The sequence below is a fragment of the Oncorhynchus mykiss genome, chromosome 6 (genome assembly GCF_013265735.2).
Source record: "Oncorhynchus mykiss isolate Arlee chromosome 6, USDA_OmykA_1.1, whole genome shotgun sequence".
In the NCBI taxonomy this organism is placed as follows: domain Eukaryota; kingdom Metazoa; phylum Chordata; class Actinopteri; order Salmoniformes; family Salmonidae; genus Oncorhynchus; species Oncorhynchus mykiss.
The window spans coordinates 39,082,978-39,107,067 of record NC_048570.1 but is presented as its reverse complement, the minus strand read 5'-3'; the positions used below and the strand labels follow the sequence as shown (position 1 = coordinate 39,107,067).

Below are 24,090 nucleotides of genomic sequence, written 5' to 3'. Positions count from 1 at the left end.
GATCTTTAACCTCAAACTTAACTATATCATTATTTAATAATGAGCTTTTTAGCTTCCAGTAGGATGCTCTACCGATGTTAGCATCAGGGGTAAATATTTTGATATCAATGTAAAATGGCCCTACGGTCTGTGAGGGGAATAGTATAAATATTTGTAGTAACACACTCACTATCAATACACTTGGATATAAGCAAAAAATCTCCGAATACGACGTTTGATTTGGTTGCGTCAGCGTTCCCTTCCGCTGGGCCTAAATTGTACAACAGGTAGCACTTTCTATTAATATTAACATATTGAAGCAATTATAAATGTTCACTTTTAGATATTTCGGGGAAAATAAAGAACACGTTTAATTATATTTTGGTTTTATTATTAGTTTCGTTTGAATTGACAATTTGTGTTTTGGCAGCCAGGGTGATTGTTGAAAGTGCGACGCCGAATGCTTAAACTAGATAAACAGCAGAACGCTTGCTAGCTAGCGACGCTGACAAGTACGGGCAAGATATGTCTCAAAGATCTAGCTAGCTAGCTATACATATTACTGCCCCGTCAAAATACTAAATAAATTAGTTATCGAGTGTAAATTTAGCTAACTAACTAAACGCTATTTTACTGTCTGAGCAATGTCTTTGCCAGACAGTGAAGAGACTTGTCTTACTAGTTAACGTGAGCTTGTCTGCTTATGCTTTAGCTAGTTACAGCTTGCCACAATGCTTTTGGATGATGGCTTCAACTTCCACAGCTGACATAAAAGGTTTGTTACGCAGACGCTTAATGGGAGATAATTAGCTCGTTGAGCTTTAAAAGTTTGTTTCTCAAAACAGTCACATAGCTAGCTAGTAGCATAAGTTAACTGTTAAGCTCACATTGTCTTGAGTTGGATGTTAACAGAATGTGTAATTTACGGTGGTGATTTTAGCATGGAACGTTAAGTTAAATCTTGGTGAGGCAAATTCCCCTAAATGTTTTTAGATGGATTCCAGCAAAGCCACTACACAGCAGATACATGGTGACAACTTTCAGAAACTTTTAGGTCTACATAAAGCTGTCCCAACAGCAGAGTTTTCTTTTCAGCACCACGGAGTGAATCCCTTAGCGATGCTACATTTCTCTTCATATGACAAGGATTGAAAAGGATTTGCCAGTAGATTGTCAACGTGATTCATGATGACTGCTTGTCTTGCTTGCTAGCTAAGATTTTGAAGGTATGATGTTGACATGTGCAGTCCAATCAAATAGCATGATTTGACATAATTTTATCTGTGGCCAATGATCTTGAGCCTTCTTGGATGGGCACTTCTAATGTAACTCTATGGCAGCACCCAAGGATGTCCAACTCTCCCCGTAGAGTTTGCGGCGACGTAGTGTCCCCATGAGTGACAGAACATTGAGCCATTCATGGTGTAACTAGAGAACATTACCAACCTCTACGCTCTGTATTTTCTGCTGCCTGCCCCACCACCACAGAAAGCGCTGAGCTAGGCTGAAACACCTCTATTTTGGAGCTGCCTTACTCAACTGTATGCGGCTCAATATTATATCTATTTTTTTTTAACATTGTTTGCAAACTGATATGTGACATGTATTAATGCCAGAATCACATGCAAAACAGGCAACACAAAATATATATATTTTTTTAGCTTAACGGGTGGGGCTCAAAACCTGCCCTGAATGATGGGTCACCACTGGTAATTTAGCCTATTAAAAACAAAAACTGTTTCAAGTGAGCATTCAGCAGGTCTGATGCCGAAAATAAAGTACATTCTTGCCGACTTCACCCATTCTTTTCATTTATAGTAGTTAAATTACATGTAGTTCACTACTCCCCAACACTGCTTGCTGTCTAGGTATTTATATAGCTAACCTGACATAACTAACCAAGCCATGATTTTCCCTCCCTCCCATAAACAGTGTGGCATGAGGGCGACAGATGCCTCGCTCCCAGCCTCAGAGATGGCACCCTACTACGAGAGGGGACAATCCAGAAACTCCCTTCCACTTCTCATGGTGAGGACATGGCATTGGTGAAGTTCACAGAGCAACATGATGAAGATGAAGAAGAGGAGGCAGTCTTTCCAGTCTGTAAACTCCAGAGACCAGACGCAAACCAGTCGTCCACCAGTGTAGTGTCTGCCCAGGAGAAGCCTCTATTCCTCTGCAGCCAGACACCCCCCGGGCCATCAGAGCCCTTGGTGTTGTCACAGAGTGGTGTGGCAGTCCCATACACCATCAACAGGTACGTGAGCTGTTAACTAGGAAGCTGGGATTTTGCTGGGCTTCCCAGGTTGTTTTTGCTGTACGAATGGGGCCTTAATCAGATGCCGTCAACAGGTACCTGAGGTACTACCAGAAGGAAGGGATCCAGTTCATCTATGACAACTATGCCCAGTCGAGAGGATGTATCCTGGGAGATGACATGGGTCTGGGCAAGACCATTCAGGTAAAAACTAGACTGTCTCTGCAGAAACCTGATTGTTGACGGTATGTAGCTAGAGTATTAGCACTATTGGAGTTATCATGTGAAGAAAGACCTGCTGTTCATGACTGATGTGTGTGTCTGTCAACAGGTCATTGGTTTCCTGGCTGCTGTGCTGGGTAAAACAGGGACATGGGAAGACATTGAGAACAACAGGCCTCAGTTTCTTCTTACTCAGATCCCCACACAGCGAAGCAAACCCCGAAAGGTAGATATTGAGCTATAGATTTCCCACAAGGGTAGCACTCTTTGTGGCTGAAAACTGACTGATAGTTACAAAAATGTTAAAAACCCACATGTGCATGCCCATGCTCTCTGTTAGGGTCCTGTGTAGGTGTTGTTATATTATCCATGGTTGTGCCCAGGTGTTCTTGATTGTGGCCCCTCTGTCGGTGCTGTACAACTGGAAAGAGGAGCTGGAGACGTGGGGTCACTTCCTGACCGTTGTAGTCCACGGTCTGAGGAAAGAGGAGGAGCTGGCTCGCATCCGGAGGGGACGCTCTGAGATCGCCCTCACCACCTACGAGACCCTACGCCTCTATCTGGAGCAGTTTAACAGGTAACGTTAGCTAAGATAATTAGGTGTGTTGGCGTGTGTAGCCTGAAACCACAGTAGACCCGTTTCCTAATCCTACTGTGAAACTCCACCTATAAGCCTGCCACGCATTTTGACTGTGTGGCCGGTCTTCAATTCCAGCATTGACTGGTCTGCTGTGATAGTGGACGAGGCCCACAAGATCAAGAACCCCAACTCCCAGATCACTGGGGCAATGAAGGATCTGAGGTGTCCGGTCAGAGTTGGCCTCACTGGCACAATCCTGCAGAACAACCTGGACGAGCTCTGGTGTGTCATGGACTGGTGGGTCTACACTGGCAATATAACTACTACTACTGTTTCTATCACTGCTGCTACAGTACGACTGATTACCCTTTATTAGACACGTATTAGTGCAATGATGTAGAGTCAAGAGGTTACCCCAAAAAACCTCCCAATACCCAGTGCCACCATTCACCAAACCACTCTTTCTCTTGGGATTGACCTTCTTCCTTTGTGTACTTCAGGGCCATCCCTCGTTGCCTTGGCAGCCTGGGTAACTTCAAGAATATGTTTTCGGACCCCATCGAACTGGGGCAGAAGCACAGCGTAACTAAGCGGGCCCTAGCGACGGGCAGGAGGGCGGTCCGGGCCCTGGCTGCGAAGCTCTCCCATTGGTTTCTCCGGAGGACCAAGGCTCTTATTAGAGAGCAGCTGCCCAAAAAAGACGACAGGGTGAGTGGAGACTTCCACACAGGGTTCATGTTCATGAATTAGGGTTGTGCAATTCTGGTAACTTTTCCAGAAATCCTAGTTGGGAGTATTCCTGCTTATTCTCTCCTGATTTCAGGAATTTTCCAACAAGGATTCATGGAAAAGCTGGGAATTTTGGGAAAGTTACCGGAATTTTACAACCCTAATTGAATGAATTCTCTGGCCTTTAATGTGAATATCCCTGGTCTAGCAGGTGGTTTCAAACATCTCACTAAGTGAATGGCTCCTCCATCTATGGCCAGGTGGTGTACTGTTCGCTGACGTCGTTCCAGCAGACTGTGTACCAGGCGGTACTGGACACGGAGGACGTCACCCTGCTCTTGCGCTCCTCAGAGAAGTGTGACTGTCACAGTGGACACTCCCGCAGGAAGTGCTGCTACAAGGTCAGCTTATGACAGGAACAGTTGTGTTATAACCTCTATTTGACCCGCTATGAAGAAATCTGTTATTAACCGTTTTGCACTCTTTAGTTCAGTGAAGGTTTGAATCATTGTTTGGTCTTTATAGGTCACCTAGACTAAGCAATGGTCACAATGTTGTCAGTAATGTTGACTTTATTGTGATAGGCCTTCCCTGGGAGGTGATGTAAATGTTTGTTTTCTTGTAAACTACAGGTGAATGCTCGGGGTGTGCGTGTGACAGACCTGTACTTCAGTTACTTGGCCATTCTCAGGAAGGTGGCCAACCACGTGGCTTTGCTGCAATCCAAGTGGAACACCAGCAAAAAGCAGGTACGCTCTCACAAGTGAAGTCCTGGTTATTATTTTACTGAACGTGACAAGTTCTGTTTGGTTTAACATCTGGACATACTGTGCTCTCTCAGGAGCAGTATGTGAATGAGATCTGTGAGAAGGTGTTCCAGAAGTTTCCTGACTTCACAGAGAAATGCAAGCAGGCAGCATTTGAGGCCATGTCAGACCCCATGTACAGCGGAAAGATGAAGGTAGGTTGGTCACGAGGACAAAAGTCATGTCACGTGAATGGCAAAGGTAGTTAGGTAGGCTCATATGTTTACATATAGTATCAGGTTTTTAAGAGAAGTATGTCTCATCTGGATCCTTGGTTGATATCCCTCCTCCTCTACACCCTGTCATAGGTTCTCCAGAGGTTGTTGAAACATTACACGCAGAGAAAAGACAAAGTGCTATTATTCTCCCTCTCCACTAAGGTAAAACGTTTTAATTGTGTTTGGTAGCCACAGGGATTCTGTCATTTGTGTCGAACTGTTTGTATGTGTGTGTCTCTCTGTGTTTGTGTGTATGTACTGTAGATGTCATGTGTGAGAGTCGGGGGATCTGTAAGTGTGTTGTGTAGGAGAATGGCTGTGGTAGATAATGGTGAGATCATGTACTTTGTCTTTAGATGGTGTCAGAGCTCTAGTTCAGACACAACCAAAGCATTGATTGCTGTCTTCCTTACTTTGTCCATAGACTGCTTACACGATGAGGAAACTATCCCTTTAAGCGTACAGTGCAATCAAAGTATTCAGACCCAATGACTTTTTCCACATTTTATTACGTTTTAGCCTTATTCTAAAATTAAGTAGTTTTTTCCTTCATAAATATACACGCATTAACCAATAACGACAAAGCAAAAACAGGTTTAGATATTTTTTTGCAAATGTATTAAAAATAAGAAACTGATATATATTTTCAATGATGTAGAAAATAGTAAAAATAAATGAACTTTTGAATTGCCTTTTACTTTGTTGAAGCACCTTTGGCAGCGATTATAGCCTCGATTCTTCTTGGGTATGGCGCTATAAGCTTGGCACACCTGTATTTGGGGAGTTTCTCCCATTTCGTCTCTGCAGATCCTCTCAAGCTCTGTCAGGTTGGATGGGAAGCGTCGCTGCATAGCTATTTTCAGGTCTGTCCCGAGATGTTTGATCGGGTTCAAGTCCTGGCTCTGTCTGGACCACTCAAGGACATTCAGAAACGTGTCCCAAAGCCGCTCCCGCGTTGTTTTGGCTGTGCTTAGGGTTTTTGTCCTGTTGGAAGGTGAACCTTCGCCCCAGTCTGAGGTCATGAGCGCTCTGGAGCAGGTTTTCATCAAGGATCTCTGTACTTCGATTCGTTCATCTTTGCCTTGATCCTTTCTAGTCTCCCAGTCCCTGCCACTGGAAAACATTTCCACAGCATGATACCACACCACTATGCTTCTCTGTAGGGATGGTGCCAGGTTTCATCCAGATGTGATGCTTGGTATTCAGGCCAAAAAGCTTAATCTTGGTTTCATCAGACCAGAGAATCTTGTTTCTTATGGTCGGAGAGTCCTTTAGGTGCCTTTTGGCAAACTCCAATCAGGCTGTCATGAGCCACTCTACCATAAAGTCCTGATTGGTGGAGTGCTGCAGAGATTGTTTTCGTTCTGGAAGGTTCTCCCATCTCCACAGAAGAACTCTGGAGCACTATCAGTGACCATCGGGTTCTTGGTCACCTCCTCCCCCCGATTGCTCAGTTTGGCTGTTCGGCCAGCTTTAGGAAGAGTCTTGGTGGTTCTAAACTTATTAAATTTAACAATGATGGAGGCCACTGTGTTCTTGGGGGCCTTCAATGCAGCAGAAATGTTTTGGTACCCTTCCCCAGATCTGACAATTCTTTCGACCTCATGGCTTGGTTTTTGCTCTGACATGCACTGTCAATTGTGGTACCTTTATATAGACAGGTGTTTGTGCCTTTCCAAATCATGTCCAATCAATGAATTTACCACAGGTGGTAATCAAGTTGTAGAAACATCTCAAGGATGATCAATGGAAAAAGGATGCACCTGAGCTCAATTTCGAGTGTCATAGCAAAGGGTCTGAATACTTATGTAAATATGGTATTTCTGTTTTTTATTTTGAATACATAATACATTTTGCAAACATTTCTAAAAGCCGTTTTCGGTTTGTCATTATGGGATATTGTGTGTAGATTGATGAGGAACATGTTTATTTAATCTATCCTAGAATAAGGCTGTACTGTAACAAACTTTGGAAAAGGGAAGGGGTCTGAATACTTTCCCAATGCCCTTTATACTTGTGGTCATTTATGAACATTTGAACATCTTGGCCATGTTCTATTATAATCTCCACCCGGCATAGCCTGGTTCCTCTCTAGGTTTCTTCCTAGGTTTTGGCCTTTCTAGGGAGTTTTTCCTAGTCACCGTGCTTCTACACCTGCATTGCTTGCTGTTTGGGGTTTTAGGCTGGGTTTCTGTACAGCACTTTGAGATATCAGCTGATGTACGAAGGGCTATAAATAAATACATTTGATTTGGTAACACGCCACCAAAAGGAAGTGTTCTCAATATACTGTGTTAACCCTTCAGTTGCTGGACGTGCTGGAGAGCTACTGCATGGCAGATGGGCTGGAGTATAGCAGATTGGATGGCAACACCAAGCCCAGAGAGAGGCTGAAGATCGTCAAAGAGTTCAACAGCTGCCCTGACATTAACCTCTGCCTTGTCTCCACCATGTCAGTGCCACTCCCACCACCCCTCATAGCTCTGCTTTAACAGAGCACAGCAATATGATTGTGTTGGATGTGTGTCCCCCAAATGGCACCCTATTCCCTACATAGTGCACGGCCCTGCTCAAAAGTAGTGCACTATATAGGGAATAGCGTGCCAGTTGAGACACAACAATGTTTGAAATGAATGGACCACTGACTGTAGGTTCGCTTGTCTGTTTTTTCCCCCCCAGGGCAGGGGGTCTGGGCCTGAACTTTGTGGGGGCCAACATTGTGGTCCTGTTTGATCCCACCTGGAACCCTGCCAATGACCTGCAGGCAATTGACAGGTATGCTGCAATATCCATACATGCCATGTACTTACATAGAAGTACATAGTCATAGAACCTTACAGGGTTCTTTCCAATTTGTTGTATCAAATCAAACTTTGTCACATGCGCCGAATACAAATGTAGACCTTACCATGAAATGCTTACTTACAAGCGCTTAATCAACATCGCAGTTCAAGAAGAGTTAAGAAAATATTTACCAAATAAACTAAAGTAAAAAAGTGTAATTAACAATAACGAGGCTATATACAAGGGGTACAGGTTAGTTGCGGTAATTTGTACATGTAGGTAGGGGTGAAGGGATAAAACATCAAGTAGCAGCAGTGTACAAAATAAATGGAGGGGGTCCTAGACTTGGCCATCCGGTACAGCTTGCGGTGTTGTAGCAGAGAAAAGAGTCTATTACTTGGGTGACTAGAGTCTCTGACAATTTTATGGGCTTTCCTCTGACACCGCCTATTACTGGATGGCAGGAAGCTTGGACCCAGTGATGTACTGGGCCGTACGCACTACCCTCTGGTGCGCCTTACGGTCAGATGCCGAGCAGTTACCATACCTGGTGATGATGCAACCAGATGCTCTCGATGGTACAGCTGTAGAACGTTTTGAGGATCTGGGGACCCATGCCAAATCTTTTCAGTCTCATATTCTATGTCTGTATACACAATGCCACTGTTAACAACAGTGATCTCTGTGCTGGTATGGGGGTGTGGGACCCATAGGTCACCCTTTATGGCTTATTGACCTGAATGGGGACCCCTCTTCTATTCCTTTTTATTTCCATGATGTGACCTCTCCTCAGGGCGTATCGTATAGGCCAGTGCAGGGACGTGACAGTATGTTACCTCTCCTCAGGGCGTATCGTATAGGCCAGTGTAAGGACTTGACAGTGTGTGTGACCTCTCCTCAGGGCGTATCGTATAGGCCAGTGCAGGGACGTGAAAGTGTTCAGACTCATCTCTCTGGGAACAGTGGAGGAGGTCATCTACCTGCGCCAGGTCTACAAACAGGTACAGTCATCCTAAGACTTTCATCACAGTATGCTGTCTGCACATATAATTATTGTGTTTTGAGGATTTCTAAATTGCTTTCATGGAGGATTGGCTTGAATTGTGAGGATAACCACACAATGTATTTTCATCATGAGCAAAAACTATTCATTTTCTACCCAAAGTTGCAAAGAAAATGTTGCGATCCATTTATTAAACACGAGACCAGAAAAATGGATAAACGGGTGTGGCGGTAGCAGGAATAGCGATATCTTGTGGGCAAAGCTGGTACTTTCACACTAATTTATGGGGGAAAATGCAAGCTACTTCAATGGCTAATTTCTCTGAACAAGGGGAAAACACATCACCAAATTCACTGAGAATATATTACATAGTATGAATAAACAATACTCCAATACGCAACTTCATACTACTTGTCAAACTGATATTATATAATGGATGTTGGTGTGAGCTTTGGGAGTTCTGTAGGTGACTTTTGACCATTTTATTTGGATTCCTCCCGTAGTCGGTTTTAAGAGGTTTGGTCCAAATCGGATGTTGGATACTATATTTATTGAATATTAGATTAATCCTATACATTGAAATGGCCAGTTAGGGTGCAATCAATTAGCTTAGTTTCTCAGATCAAATTATATTTCAACAAAAATACTGTTGCAGGAATGCTTATCCGATATGTTCTTAACTACAGAAACCAATTCAAAACAATGGCTTGCTGAAATGGAACGACCCATTTGATATTGGTATTTAGATGGGGAAACCAACCATCTAATGTTCTCCCTCCATCCCTGTCTGTGACTCTGCAGCAGTTGCAGTCTTCTGTGATGGGTAAGGAGAGTGCCCGGCGGTACTTTGATGCAGTGCAGGGGTCCGACGACCAGAAGGGGGAGCTGTTTGGGATACAGAACCTCTTCAGGCTGCAGACCCAGGGGACCTGCCTCACCAGGAGAATACTGGAGGTCAGAAGTCAAACAGCCTGTGTGGACAACCCTGGTACTGTGTGTTACATGTTTGTGTGTATTTCTATTTCTGTTTATGTACATGTATGCTCAAGTGTGTGTGTGCGTGTGTTCCTCTCAGCGGGAGGGACGAGTGGAGGTAGGAGTAATGACGTCCAGCACCCACACAGGGGAAGAGGAGGAGAGGAAGAGCGAGAGCGTGAGTAACTGCCTTTCTCAGGGACCCGTGACGGGCGCGTCTTTCCCATCTCTCACTCCCTCTCCTTTCCCAGGCGGCCCTCTCATCCCTCCATTCCCTCTCATCCCTTCATTCCCACGTGAAAGAGACAATTCCTCACACGTGCGTCTTCCTGTCTCTCCTTCACCGGCCCCTTCTTACTCTTCTCTCTCTCCCCCTTTTCCCCCATCCCCCCCCCCCCCCCCCATCTCGCTTTCGCATTCTCTCTGTGATAGTGTCCCAACAGATGGACATAATTATCCCTCTGTAATGCCAGGACCAGACCACACTGAAGGCCGTCTGTTCTGTTGTGTGGTATTTATTTACCCAGTAGTTTGGCTTCTATCTACTGTGACAGTTCCCAGCTAAGACCCAACACAACTGTCCCTTTTTAGTAGGCTGGGTATGTACCGGGGGATGTTCAGACTTTAATAGCCATAGACAATACACCAGGGTGTATTCACACACACACACACACACAACGGAGGAGTCATCTGGTTGGCAAAAACCATAAGATTAGTATCGCTGTAGGTGGTCCCACTCATAAAGGCCCTCGCATAACTCCCATGCACGCTATAAAAGCTACAATGTATCCTATTGTTTCATATTCATGACTCATGGCATGTCACATTTATGTATGGCTGATTTATTGTTACAAGCATCTTTGCATTACCTAGCACTGCTAAATTCTTTATGAATGACCAATCCTGTTCTGTAGCCTGGTGATGCCATCAGCCCCAGGTCACAACCAAATACAACATACAGAAGACTCCATAGCTTTGTCGATCTCATTAGTGCTGCTTTCCTACCAGACCTAACGCAGTGGTAAATCTTAGCACTGACGGTAGAGCTATACGTCTTTTTGTTTGTCCTACATTTTTTTGCTATTTTCACAGCGGGAATTGTGAGCGTAATAGCTGGCTCACTGGCCAGTCGCCGTGTTTCATGGCTCAATATATCACGATCTTTGCGCGGTCATCAACTCCAATTCGTGCTGGGGCCACGGAACATTCTCGTTCTAGTCAATTGTGGATTAATACTACAGTTTATGAAAGAGCATAGACTACAGTAGCCTAACGAGTCATAACAACGAAAAAAACAGCCATGTTTTCTCTATGTTTGGAGTGTTGACAGTCAACATTGTTGTGATTGGCTAATACGAGTATAGGCCTACATGTCTTTAAGCATCGCACTTCTCAAAAAATACTAGGCTCCTGTAAATTGTATTGAATGCATGAGGCACGTTCTCAATAAACAAGATCTAACCTATGCCTACCGTTGATATGGCGTTATAGAACTGAAGAATTTGAATATGTTATGAGGAAGCACGTCTTTGGTGACCGGACAAGAGGCGCTCTTTGGAAACGGAGATGAATACAAGCCGAAATGGGGCTAAAAGCCTCACTAGTAGACCATTTTTAAGTACCTTTTTATGAATAAGCTAATGCGTGGCCAGGATAAGAAAGACACCAGACGCATTGCTGTCGAACCAGCTTTCGTTATAGTAGGGTAATGGTAGCCTGCTGAGTTAAAAAAAATGTTTTTAAAAATTCAACGGAAAACAAGCCATTGTTACAGGAAATTAACTTGTTTCTAAATACGAGGGTCACCGGCAACATCTCATCTCCCGTTCCACGATGGGCATATGAACATGTAGCCTACGTGAAGGGGGTTTTACGCACATAACAAATGATAACAGGAGCTAGCTAAAATAATGTACAACACATAGATAAAAAATGGGCTGTCCACTCACCGTTTTGCTGCTCCTAAACTTGATCTTTAAATAAAGGTTTGGTGATGAAGATTTATTTTGGAGCGGTCTCCCGAGCCAAACCCTTTATCAATGGTCTTGACTACTTAGCGAATGCTTTGGTCAGGACAACAACAAAAAAGCAGCCTTCATTGAGATGAGGCGAGGCTATGCTTGATTTTATTTTATCAAATTCAACAAAAAAACATGACTTTTTTTATATTTCTAAATATGAGGTGTATGGACAAAAAAAAATTGCCTCTCTCTTGTTCCATGTGCATATGGGAACTGTGCATCACTGCTGGGTAGGTTGCTCTTCCGCTGTTCAAATCCATGCCTTAACCAACCGCGTTACCTCTAAGACCAGCCTTCAGTTGGTTTAAATATCCCCACCAGCGCTGCCTGAAATTGGCACGTTGGCCAATGTTTTTAATGACAAACCTCCGATATTGCCATCCCTCCCACCTTAGCAAAAGCGAGCTCATAATAAGACCTGTAAATTACCAATCTTGGGCCAAGGGTTTAAAAATAGTTTATATATATATTTTTTTAAATATGAAGACTCTGACCTTGTGTTGCAGGAGGCTGGGGAGGTTTCCGCAAGGGACCACTGTGAACTGGGCAATGGAGGGGCGATTGGCAGTGTAGGGCCCTCGAGGATCCCCAGGGCAACAACCAGGGGGGTGCTGGACTTCAGCAGTGGCAGTGAGGAGGAGGGGGAACAGGGGGGCAGGAGTAAGGTGGAGAAGGCGAACACTACCCTTCCTGGCCGACTCAGTCTCCTTCAGCATGGCTTCTCCAGGTTGCTCCAGAGGTCAGGGGTCAGGGCTGGATCAGGGTCAGAATCAGGGGAGCATAGCCAGAGTGAGGGGGGAAGGAGTGATTCTGAGGAGGACAGTGATGAAGACACTTCTGCTATGGCACCAAAGGGCCTCAGCACCGCAGGGAGTGGAGGCCCCCAGACCCCTACATTGGCCCCCAAGGGTGGGAACCACTTGGATGCAGCTCCTCTGAAGAACGACTGGGACGTCTCCAGTGGCTCTGAGAGAGAGGAAGAAAGGAATGGAGGGAGATGGGATGGACAGAGGGGGCGAGACCATGATCCTGTTACACTGTCAGGAGAGAGTGATGACATGGGGAGAAAAATACCAAATCTGAAACAAGGAATAAGGAGGAAGAGGAGGGTGGAGGAGGACAGTGATGATGATTCACCCCCCTCCAGTGGAAGCAAACGATCTAACACTAAAACTCCAGTTTCCAGAATGCACCAGGTGGTGTTTGACTCTGAGTCTGAGGACATAGACATTGAGGAGCTAATCAGACCTTGTGCACAAACTCATGTGCTTAAGAGACCCCCAGCACACCTGAGGAGGAGGGAGATGGGGAGAGATGGTGGTAGTAAGAGAGAGACCAGCAACAGACCAGTAGACCAGAGTAGAAGAACCAGACAAGCAGAGGACATTGAGACTTTTACCTCCTCAGACGAAAACCACACTCCAGTCGAAAGAGTCCGATCTGTTACAGCCCCACAGAACCACAATCATGGCCCAGGCCCACAGACAGACCAACACGGAGCGAGGGCGTTTACAGGTCTGAAAAACCCAAAAGTGAACCAGACTGTCCCTTCTGCCAAAGGACCGCCCTGTGGAACGATTGACAATGTGTTAGGTAAGGTCAAAATGGGATAAAAAAAATAAAAAAAAACTACTGTCGTATCATGTGTGTCAGCAAACATCAGGGGCTTGTATTCACAAAGCATCTCAGAGGAGAGCAGGACTGCTACTCTGAGATGTTTCTGGGATACAGGCCCAATTCTATACCAAGAGTTAGAGTAGAATTTGCCTGTAAGTACAGACTTATATCTCCTATTTGTGTGTGTGTTGTAGGTGGTGTACGGGAGGTGGTTTACACCCACTCTAACCAACATATGGTGGGCGGGAGCAAGGCCGAGGAGCGAATCAGCAGAGCCGCTCTCAGAGACGTGTTTGAGCGCAGGAGGTTCTCCCAGCTTCCAGCCAATGAACTCCGGGACACACAGAAGGTACACACTCACTACCTGGTGAAGCCCAAACCACCCAACGAGTCGATAGTCTAGTGTCCTATTCCAAATCAACTCCCTAACCCCTTTTCCTTGTCCCTTCCTTGTCAGTGTGATTAGAATAAATTGATCAAATCTGTGCGTGTGCGTATTTTACAGACCCAGCCTGAACACACTCCACCATTCCATACTTCCCATAATGATGTTGGTTGGGTGGGAGCAGTGCACAGACCCAGTGTGGACCACCCAGTCACACACACCATCAGGAGCGTCCACCACCCCACCCAACACACCACCGTCATTATCGGAGAGACCCCCGGAACCATCCGAAGGTGAGTTATTCCTGGTAGGGCAGGGCAGAGAGCCAAATCTAACCACCGTTATGGTGTGCAGCGCCCTTAACTGGTAGAAAGGGGTTCTCCTTCGTGTGTGTGTGTGTGTGAGACCACCTCTTAGGTAACCCTCTCAACCATTTCCCAGAACCTTGCCAAAGATTAGCCAGTTGTGTTCAGGCTCTACAGTACTGCCTTTCCCCTCCAATACCACAGTTATCCTGAGACTCCCAGAATATGGTTAGTTCCTGTTTTAATAGCTGTGACAGAATATGGTTAGTTCCTGTTTTAATGGCTGTGACAGAATATGGTTAGTTCCTGTTTTAATTGCTGTGACAGAATATGGTTAGTTCCTGTTTTAATGGCTGTGACAGAATATGGTTTGTCCATGTTGTTTTTGGGGACAGTTGCGCCTGTCTTAGAAAAAGGACCCTATATCATTCCATGATGATCAGAAATGTATCCTAAATATACACAACATAACCAAACATATGTGGACCTGCTCGTTGAACATCTCATTCCAAAATCATGGGCATTAATATGGAGTTGGTCCCCCTTTGCTGCTATAACAGCCTCCACTCTTCTGGGAAGGCTTTCCACTAGATTTTGGAACATTGCTGCAGGGACTTGCTTCCATTCAGCCACAAGAGCATTAGTGAGGTCGGGAACTGATGTTGGGCCTCGCTGTTTGCGCTCCAATTCATCCCAAATGTGTTCGATGGGGTTGAGGTCAGGGCTCTGTGCAGGCCAATTAAGTTCTTCCACACTGACCTCGACAAACCATTTCTGTATGGATCTCGCTTTGTGCACTGGGGCATTCTCATGCTGAAACAGGAAAGGGCCTTCCACAAAGTTGGAAGCACAGAATATAATGTCATTGTATGCTGTAGCGTTAAGATTTCCCTTCACTGGAACTAAGGAGCCTAGCCTGAACCATGAAAAACAGCCCCAGACCATTAATCCTCCTCCGCCAAACTTTACAGATGACAGTATGCATTACAGCAGATAGCTTTCTCCTGGCATCCGCCAAACCCAGATTAGTCCGTCGGACTGCCAGATGGTGAAGCATGATGCATCACTCCAGAGAACGTGTTTCCACTGCTCCAGAGTCCAATGGCGGCGAGCTTTACACCACTCCAGCCGACACATGGCATTGCGCCTGGTGATCTTAGGCTTGTGTGTGGCTGCTCAGCCATGGAAACCCATTACATGAAGCTCCCGATGAACAGTTTTCTATGAGCTTGTGTGGCCTACCACTTCGCGGCTGAGCCGTTGTTGTTCCTAGACGTTTCCACTTCACAATAGCAGCTCTAGCAGAGCAGAAATTTGATGAACTGACTTGTTGGAAAGGTGGCATCCTATGACAGTGCTACGTTGAACGTCACTGAGCTCATCAGTAAGGCCATTCTACTGCCAATGTTTGTCTATGGAGATTGCATGGCTGTGTGCTCGATTTTACACACCTGTCAGCAACGGGTGTGGCTGAAATAGCGAAATCCATTCATTTGAAAGAGTGTCCACATACCTTTGTATATATATCCACGAAGCATCAAGCTCACTTACTTTCAAGCCAACATTTTCCTATTTTCTAATATGTTATCACGCAACTTTTCTACGCTCTCTGAGCCGAATCCTGTGTGTGTGTTCCCCATGTAGGCAGCAGCTGGAGGAGATGGCGTGTGTACTTGGACCTGTTTCATTGAGACAGTTTGCTGAGGAGGTTCTGAGGAGTACCTCTGCCCAGAGACTGGCTCAGCTACGACAGTACTACACTGACCAGGGCCCTGAGGTGGCTTCCACCATCAGGGAGAACTTCGCTGAACCACACACAGCAAAGCCCAAAGTTGACAGGACAACCCCTTCCTCCTCCTCTACAACCAAACACAGACCCAACTCCAAAAGGAACCAGAGAGTTGCTCTAGAACCCCAAGCAGAACCTAGAACCCGACATAGGTCCGTTCCAGAACCCCAGAGGGATGTTCCCTCTTCTGAGGAGCAGAGGGTCCGGAACGCCAGAGGAGGGAAGAAGAAGAGTGGTAATAGTGGAATGTCCAGAGCTGCTCAGTGCTCCAGCTCAGACCTGGACAATAGTAGGAGTAGTCCTCTGGGACCAGGGGCCTCTAGAGCTCAACCCGTTTCCTCCTCCTCCTCTTCTTCAGCTCTCAGCCATCCCCAGGCTAAGCCCACAGCCAGCCCTCCGAGAGGGAGGAGCAGCCTGCTGTCCTCCCCCAGGAAGAGTGAGGTTGTGGGGAGGCAGCGGTACAGAGCTCAGCCTTCCTCTCCCCCCAGCCAGCAGGTCCTCCTCACAGAGCTGCTAGGAGACACCTCCATCCTGGACGACCTGCTGCGACCCAGAAGCAAGGCCTCCTCAGAGCCTCAGACGGGCTTCCCAAAAACCCCTACTTCACAGGCTGTCTTTACACCCACTTCTCACTCTGCCACACCTGCCTCCTGTCACCCTACAACGCCTCCCAAACCGCCCAGCACACCCCACCCTCGGCCCCTGACAAAATCCGTCCCAGGCCCTTCTTCTAGTACTACTCGTCCCTCTCGATCCATCACCACACCCCTCACACACCCCATTACACCACTTTTCTCTCCAGCCCCTGAGAGGTCAAAGAACAGCCACAGAGACTTCTGGGACATTTTGGAGGAGGGTAACGAGGAGAGGATCAACAAACTGACGGACCTGTCGGAGGTAGAGAGGGTGTGTGAGAGTGCTAGCGTCAGGGCCAGAGGAGGAACAGGGGGAGGAGAGGAGAAAGGGAACACGTCACTTTGGAAGAGGAACGACAAGTTCCTGTGGAAGAAGTGATTCTGGGGGAGACATGACGACATGTATTTTGCGTTCGACTTTTATTATTCTTATGCTTTTTTTTAAACGAAAAATGTAATCGTTTTGGTTACTGTAACCTATCCTGAAATTATAGATCGATAAGTACGTGTGTGTGTGTGTGTGTGTGTGTGTCAACCGTGTAGACAAACCATGTGTGTGCGTGCTCATGTATGAAAATGTACATTGTAATTCAGAACATTAATGCCATGTGCCATTGACTTGGGCCAGACATGGTCTGACTGTGTCAGTGGTGGTAACCCATGTTTCCTGCTCAACTAATTAGTGACCACCAGCCTGAGAATCTCATGTCTGACCACCTACATGGCAGGACCCTTGGTGGTCCTAATACAAATCTCCCTAACCCCCCCCCCCCCCCCCCCCCCTCACTCACACTTTGTCTCTTTGTCTGTGTTTCTGTCTTCCGCAAGGCTTTGACTAGTTTTCTTATATACTCTTTCTCAATAGACGGTGTGTATGGGAAGTGGGCCAGGGGCTGTCTGGGGGCAGGGCCTGTGGTGGGTGCATGTCGGGGCGCTCCTTCCCGCATCAGTAGTCTGCAAAATGACAGGCTGTGGTTGGGCTCAGCTCTGCTTCTAATGGCCTCAGAGTGGAGGCCGCTGCTGCACCATTAGAGCAAAAAAATAAATCTGTGGGTCGTGGCCCACCATCTGTGGGTCCTGGCCCACCATTTTGGGGACCACTGCTGTATACCATCTCTGATAGTTACTGTATAGAGGTGTGTGTGTGTGTGTGTGTGTGAGAGAGAGAGAGAGAAAGCCACGCAGCTGTTTGACCTCTCAGCTGAGGTAAGCAGAGCCCCTAAGGGTGCAGCTCTGTTAATGTGTTTTGTTTAGCTGAAATGAGAAAGTGCTGATAGCTATCAATAAACAACAAGACTAATACGTGCCTCAACAGAACACTCAGCTCCGCTGCCAAAGCCGTGTGTGTAGTAGCCCTTCTGGGTGGTAGAAGGTGCACACAGACAGGCCACACATCTGCCACGCCTGTTCAAATCCGAGACTGAGGAGAATAAAAAAGCCCTTTCTATATCTCTTTCCTCCTCAAACTCACGCCACGAACAGATTCCCATCTACCTCCCCCTCCGCTCTTTGCTCAGTCTGGTTCAAGTGCAATGACAGTCAGGCTTAAAAGGTTTTAGAAATGCACTAAATGATTGTAAAGAATTGGACACCTCTACAGTACATCATGCCCCAATGATTCCCAATGTTGTCCTGTCTAAAAGCTATCTAAAAGGATTCCAGCTCTTCAGTGACGTGAGAAACGCAAACCGAGTGCTGTTCTGTCAATAAATATAAACAGGTGGAACATGTTTAGCAAGAGGCACTGAGGACTAAAAGACACAAGTACAAGAGTCAAAGAGTTTGTGTTCACTGGATTATGGGTCCACTTGTGTCTACCATCTTTTCACTCTGTTTTGCTGTATTTTGTTCCCTATTTTGGGCATCACTTTTGACCAAAAAATGGACTGCTGGCTTTTTCTAACTTCCCTATTAGGTTCTTTTCTCTGTGTGTCAGGACGGTGAGAGGACTTTCTCGATTCCCTGTCACAATTACCTAAGTGTCTGTCCATCCATCTGGCTGGCTGGGTTTACTTGCAGACGTCAGGGAGAGACAGACAGAGCGTGTGGTGTGATTGGTGGAAGAAAGGCCAATGGAGGCCTTTCCTCTCAGGTTTCTACAGAGATGGAAACACTTGAGTAAATGGGGGATGCAAAGTATATTGAAAGCAGGTGCTTCCACACAGGTTTAGTTCCTGAGTTAATTAAGCAATTAATATCCCATCATGCTTAGGGTCATGTATAGATACAGTGCCTTGCGAAAGTATTCGGCCCCCTTGAACTTTGCGACCGTTTGCCACATTTCAGGCTTCAAACTTAAAGATATAAAACTGTATTTTTTTGTGAAGAATCAACAACAAGTGGGACACAATCATGAAGTGGAACGACATTTATTGGATATTTCAAACTTTTTTAACAAATCAAAAACTGAAAAATTGGGCGTGCAAAATTATTCAGCCCCTTTACTTTCAGTGCAGCAAACTTTCTCCAGAAGTTCAGTGAGGATCTCTGAATGATCCAATGTTGACCTAAATGACTAATGATGATAAATAAAATCCACCTGTGTGTAATCAAGTCTCCGTATAAATGCACCTGCACTGTGATAGTCTCAGAGGTCCGTTAAAAGCGCAGAGAGCATCATGAAGAACAAGGAACACACCAGGCAGGTCTGAGATACTGTTGTGAAGAAGTTTAAAGCCAGATTTGGATACAAAAAGATTTCCCAAGCTTTAAACATCCCAAGGAGCACTGTGCAAGTGATAATATTGAAATGGAAGGAGTATCAGACCACTGCAAATCTACCAAGACCTGGCCGTCCCTCTAAACTTTCAGCTCATACAAGGAGAAGACTGATCAGAGATGCAGCCAAGAGGCCCATGATCACTCTGGATGAACTGCAGAGATCTACAGCTGAGGTGGGAGACTCTGTCCATAGGACAACAATCAGTCGTATATTGCACAAATCTGGCCTTTATGGAAGAGTGGCAAGAAGAAAGCCATTTCTTAAAGATATCCATAAAACGTGTCGTTTAAAGTTTGCCACAAGCCACCTGGGAGACACACCAAACATGTGGAAGAAGGTGCTCTGTTCAGATGAAACCAAAATTGAACTTTTTGGCAACAATGCAAAATGTTATGTTTGGCGTAAAAGCAACACAGCTCATCACACTGAACACACCATCCCCACTGTCAAACATGGTGGTGGCAGCATCATGGTTTGGGCCTGCTTTTCTTCAGCAGGGACAGGGAAGATGGTTAAAATTGATGGGAAGATGGATGGAGCCAAATACAGGACCATTCTGGAAGAAAACCTGATGGAGTCTGCAAAAGACCTGAGACTGGGACGGAGATTTGTCTTCCAACAAGACAATGATCCAAAACATAAAGCAAAATCTACAATGGAATGGTTCAAAAATAAACATATCCAGGTGTTAGAATGGCCAAGTCAAAGTCCAGACCTGAATCCAATCGAGAATCTGTGGAAAGAACTGAAAACTGCTGTTCACAAATGCTCTCCATCCAACCTCACTGAGCTCGAGCTGTTTTGCAAGGAGGAATGGGAAAAAATGTCAGTCTCTCGATGTGCAAAACTGATAGAGACATACCCCAAGCGACTTACAGCTGTAATCGCAGCAAAAGGTGGCGCTACAAAGTATTAACTTAAGGGGGCTGAATAATTTTGCACGCCCAATTTTTCAGTTTTTGATTTGTTAAAAAAGTTTGAAATATCCAATAAATGTCGTTCCACTTCATGATTGTGTCCCACTTGTTGTTGATTCTTCACAAAAAAATACAGTTTTATATCTTTGTTTGAAGCCTGAAATGTGGCAAAAGGTCGCAAAGTTCAAGGGGGCCGAATACTTTCGCAAGGCACTGTATGCCCAGTTGCCCATTATTTTGGCTAACATGGCTAGAAGAAGAGATCTGTGACTTTGAACATGGGGTCTCAAAGGAGAATAGGGGGTTTAACGGGTGTGTGTGTCAGTCACCAGATCTCAACCCAAATTCTGGAGGGGTGCCGGAGACAGCGTTTTCCAACACCATCAACAAAACACCAAATGATGGAATTTCTTTTGAAAGAATGGTGTCGCATTCTCCAATAGAGTTCCAGACGCTTGTAGAATCTATGCCAAGGTGCATTGAAGCAGTTCTGGCACCTCGTGGTGGCCCAACGCCCTATTAAGACACTAGGTTGGTGTTTGTTTTATTTTGGCAGTTACCTGTCCGTCTGCAGTATTGGAGCTCGCAGCTCTTCATGAGGAACTAAGAATTTGAGAAAAGACGACGATGGTAATCTTGGCAGAATGTGGTATTTCTGCCCCTCTGTAGCATTGCTTTCATTGAATGGATTTTGCATGTGGATGTATAAGTCATTTAAATAATGCATCAGCTGCCATTAGCCCCCCCAAAAAAACAATATATATTCCTAAAACCATCTATTCATTGTCTGTCCATCCAACCATTACTCCCTTCTCATTATTGTCGTGTTCATTCAACGATTTCAGTTATTTTCCCTTATCCCCTCACCCACTTACATTTCCCTCCTTATGCCTCCCTTTCTCAGTCCTCTATATCTTTTTGCTTGCCGTAGTGTTTACCATCTTATCCTTTCCCTTTTTGGTTGAAAATGTTACTTAAAATCATGTGTGTCTGTAAGTGGCTATTCTATATTATAGTGTTACTGTGTATGTACTACGTTTAGTACTACAAAACTCAGGGGAAAAAAGAAATGTCCCTTTTTCAGGACCCTGTCTTCCGAAGATAATTCATAAAAATCCAAAAAACTTCACAGATCTTCATTGTAAATTGTTTAAACATGCTTGTTCAATGAACCATAAACAATTAATGAACATGCATCTGTGGAACGATCATTAAGACACTAACAGCTTATAGACGGAAGGAAATTAAGGTCACAGTTATGAAAACTTAAGCCACTAAAGAGGCCTTTCTACTGACTCTGAAAAACACCTAAAGAAAGATGACCAGGGTCCCTGCTCATCTGTGTGAATGTGTCTTAGGCATGCTGCAAGGAGGCATGAGGACTGCAGATGTGGCCAGGGCAATAAATTGCAATGTCCGTACTGTGAGATTCCTAAGACAGCGCTACAGGGAGACAGGACGGACAGCTGATCGTCCTCGCAGTGGCAGACCACGTAAAAACACCTGCACAGGATCGGTACATCCGAACATCACACCTGCGGGACAGGTACAGGATGGCAACAACAACTGCCGAGTTACACCAGGAACACACAATCCAACCATCAGTGCTCAGACTGTCCGCAATAGGCTGAGAGAGGCTGGACTGAGGGCTTGTAGGCCTGTTGTAAGGCAGGTCCTCACCAGACATCACCGGCAACAACGTCGCCTATGGGCACAAACCCACCGTCACTGGACCAGACAGGACTGGCAAAAGGTGCTCTTCACTGACGAGTCGCTGTTTTGTCTCACCCGGGGTGTTGGTCGGATTCGTGTTTATCGTTGAAGGAATGAGTGTTACACCGAGGCCTGTACTCTGGAGCGGGATCGATTTGGAGGTAGTGGGTCCGTCATGGTCTGGGGCGGTGCGTCACAGCATCATCGGACTGAGCTTGTTGTCATTGCAGGCAATCTCAACGCTGTGCGTTACAGGGAATACATCCTCCTCCCTCATGTGGTACCCTTCCTGCAGGTTCATCCTGACATGACCCTCCAGCATGACAATGCCACCAGCCATACTGCTCGTTCTGTGTGTGATTTCCTGCAAGACAGGAATGTCAGTGTTCTGCCATGGCCAGCGAGGAGCACGGATCTGCAGTACTTAATGCAGCTGGTGTCCACACCAGATACTGACTGTTACTTTTGATTTTGACCCCCCCTTTTGTTAAGGGACACATTATTCCATAGTCACATGCCTGTGGAACTTGTTCAGTTTGTCTGTTGTTAAATCTTATGTTCATACAAATATTTACACATGTTAAGTTTGCTGAAAATAAATGCAGTTGACAGTGAGAGGACGTTTCATTTTTTGCTGAGTTTATGTTCAGTACACAGGTATTCATCGGCATACAGTAAATAAGAGGCCATGTAGTGAGTGTATATACGTCTCATTAAGGCCTATGGGGCAATTTAAAAAAATGTTTCCTTCATTTAACTAGGCAAGTCAGTTAAGAGCATATTCTTATTTAAAATGATGGCCTAGAAACAGTGGGTTAACTGTTAAGGGGCAGAACAACAGATTTTTACCTTGTCAGCTTGGGGATTCGATCTAGCAACCTTTCAGCTACTGGCCCAACGCTCCAACCACTAGGCTACCTGCTGCCCCAAGATAGGTGACTCAGCAAGCAAACAACTCCATCACGTTGGGGGAATATCCCACAGTTGTTACGGTAACGCTCCGAGGAGGTCTCTGAATGAAAAATGAAAAAAAAAAACATTCCCCTCATTTCATTAGGAAATTACACACAATTGGTCAACCATTCCTGTCTTGGTTTCCTAGGAGACCTGTTAGCTGTAACTGAGTCTAATTTACTAGCTCCTGGGCCCTTCCTCTCCTTATTGTTCTACATCATAAAAGAGGTAGACTGGATACACACACACAGGAATAATCCTCCTGTTTAGTCTCTGGTTCCTAAAAAAGAGTAAGTCCCCTGCCCGAATATTAAGGATCCACTGGTGAGACAACTAAAATGAACTCCGATCTCCTTGAAACCTCATTCTCCACACCTAGATGGAATGACTGAAATAGTAAATGTGTGGTTCTATGATAGATTTGTAAAATAAGGTCAGAGTCATCATGTTTCTCTGGACAAGAGATGCATCTACACACTGAACCCCCTCATGTCAAACTGTAAAAGGTGAGACCGATAGCGAGGGAGGTCTCCTTTCAAACAGAACAAATGCAATGGAAAATTGTGCGTTTCCGTAGAGTAAATATTTGGAGTAGGGAGATCTAATCGTAGAGAAGAAAGGCATTTCTGGGCCGTGTCTAGCACTGCCAAAGGGGCCTGCTTCATCTGATCCATTGTTTAGTGAACAGGGGCCTCGGTAAGCAAGCGGCTCGCTGGCCCCTCTCCTCTCCCCCCAGCTGTAGCCTCTCCTGTGTTTATTTTTGCAGGGCTACAAAAGCAAAGCCCCGCCATATGTGAGTGGAGTAAAGTGCGCTCTGTTCTCTCTTGTGTGCGCACTCACGTTCTCTCCCTTTTTGTCTTTCCATCTCTCTTCCTGTAATTTGGGGTCCTCTCTCTCTCTGCCTCTGTCTTTCCCTCTCCCCGCCCGCTTGCTGACAGTTCACCTTCTCCTTGACAGCATCCTGTTTAGGAGGAGATGAAGGGTAGGAATTATACTCTGAGTTTCAAAGATCTGCGTCGAGGAGAGAAGTGATATTACTTCGGGGAGAAATAATTAGGCCTTGAAACGCGGTGAAAATCGTTGATGTTCACAAGAACTAAAGTTGAGGGACAAGGTGGTAATTATGTCACAGAAATACATATGTCAGAGAATGTATATATTAGAATGTTTATTCTGGTGTGTCAAACGGACAAGCTCGACACATTCCTCTGATTGAGAAACCAGCCATATGAAAGCTACAGTACAAAAATATATATATTTGTCATGGGCCTGCCTGTGTGTTGAGGTGAGTGGTCCGGCCTGGTTCCAAACCATGCGTGTTGGGTGGGCCGTGGTGGCTGTCGGGCTTGTTTTGGATGCTCCTCTGACCCTTTCCTCTGTTTACTGAAACAACAAGCACTCAGTGTTCAGAGTGGAGGGCCGTCACGAAGGACACATCTTCAAAGACTGCTAGGCTTTTAGTTCTGTTCTCTTGCCCAC

At 45.5% G+C, this 24,090-nt stretch overlaps 1 protein-coding gene across 1 annotated transcript; it reads left to right on the top strand.

Moving 5' to 3' along the window:
* Positions 1 to 446: 446 nt before the first annotated feature.
* Positions 447 to 16,837, top strand: ercc6l2 (excision repair cross-complementation group 6-like 2). Its single transcript, XM_021606433.2, has 20 exons — positions 447 to 754; positions 1,912 to 2,236; positions 2,332 to 2,440; positions 2,568 to 2,684; positions 2,842 to 3,035; positions 3,174 to 3,335; positions 3,539 to 3,746; positions 4,028 to 4,168; positions 4,400 to 4,516; positions 4,609 to 4,728; positions 4,882 to 4,953; positions 7,098 to 7,243; positions 7,471 to 7,566; positions 8,477 to 8,576; positions 9,380 to 9,532; positions 9,654 to 9,731; positions 12,081 to 13,167; positions 13,386 to 13,540; positions 13,697 to 13,869; positions 15,526 to 16,837. Exons 1-20 carry the CDS (start codon positions 721 to 723, stop codon positions 16,682 to 16,684), a joined length of 4,746 nt encoding a protein of 1,581 aa, XP_021462108.2. The 5' UTR covers positions 447 to 720; the 3' UTR covers positions 16,685 to 16,837.
* Positions 16,838 to 24,090: the final 7,253 nt, after the last annotated feature.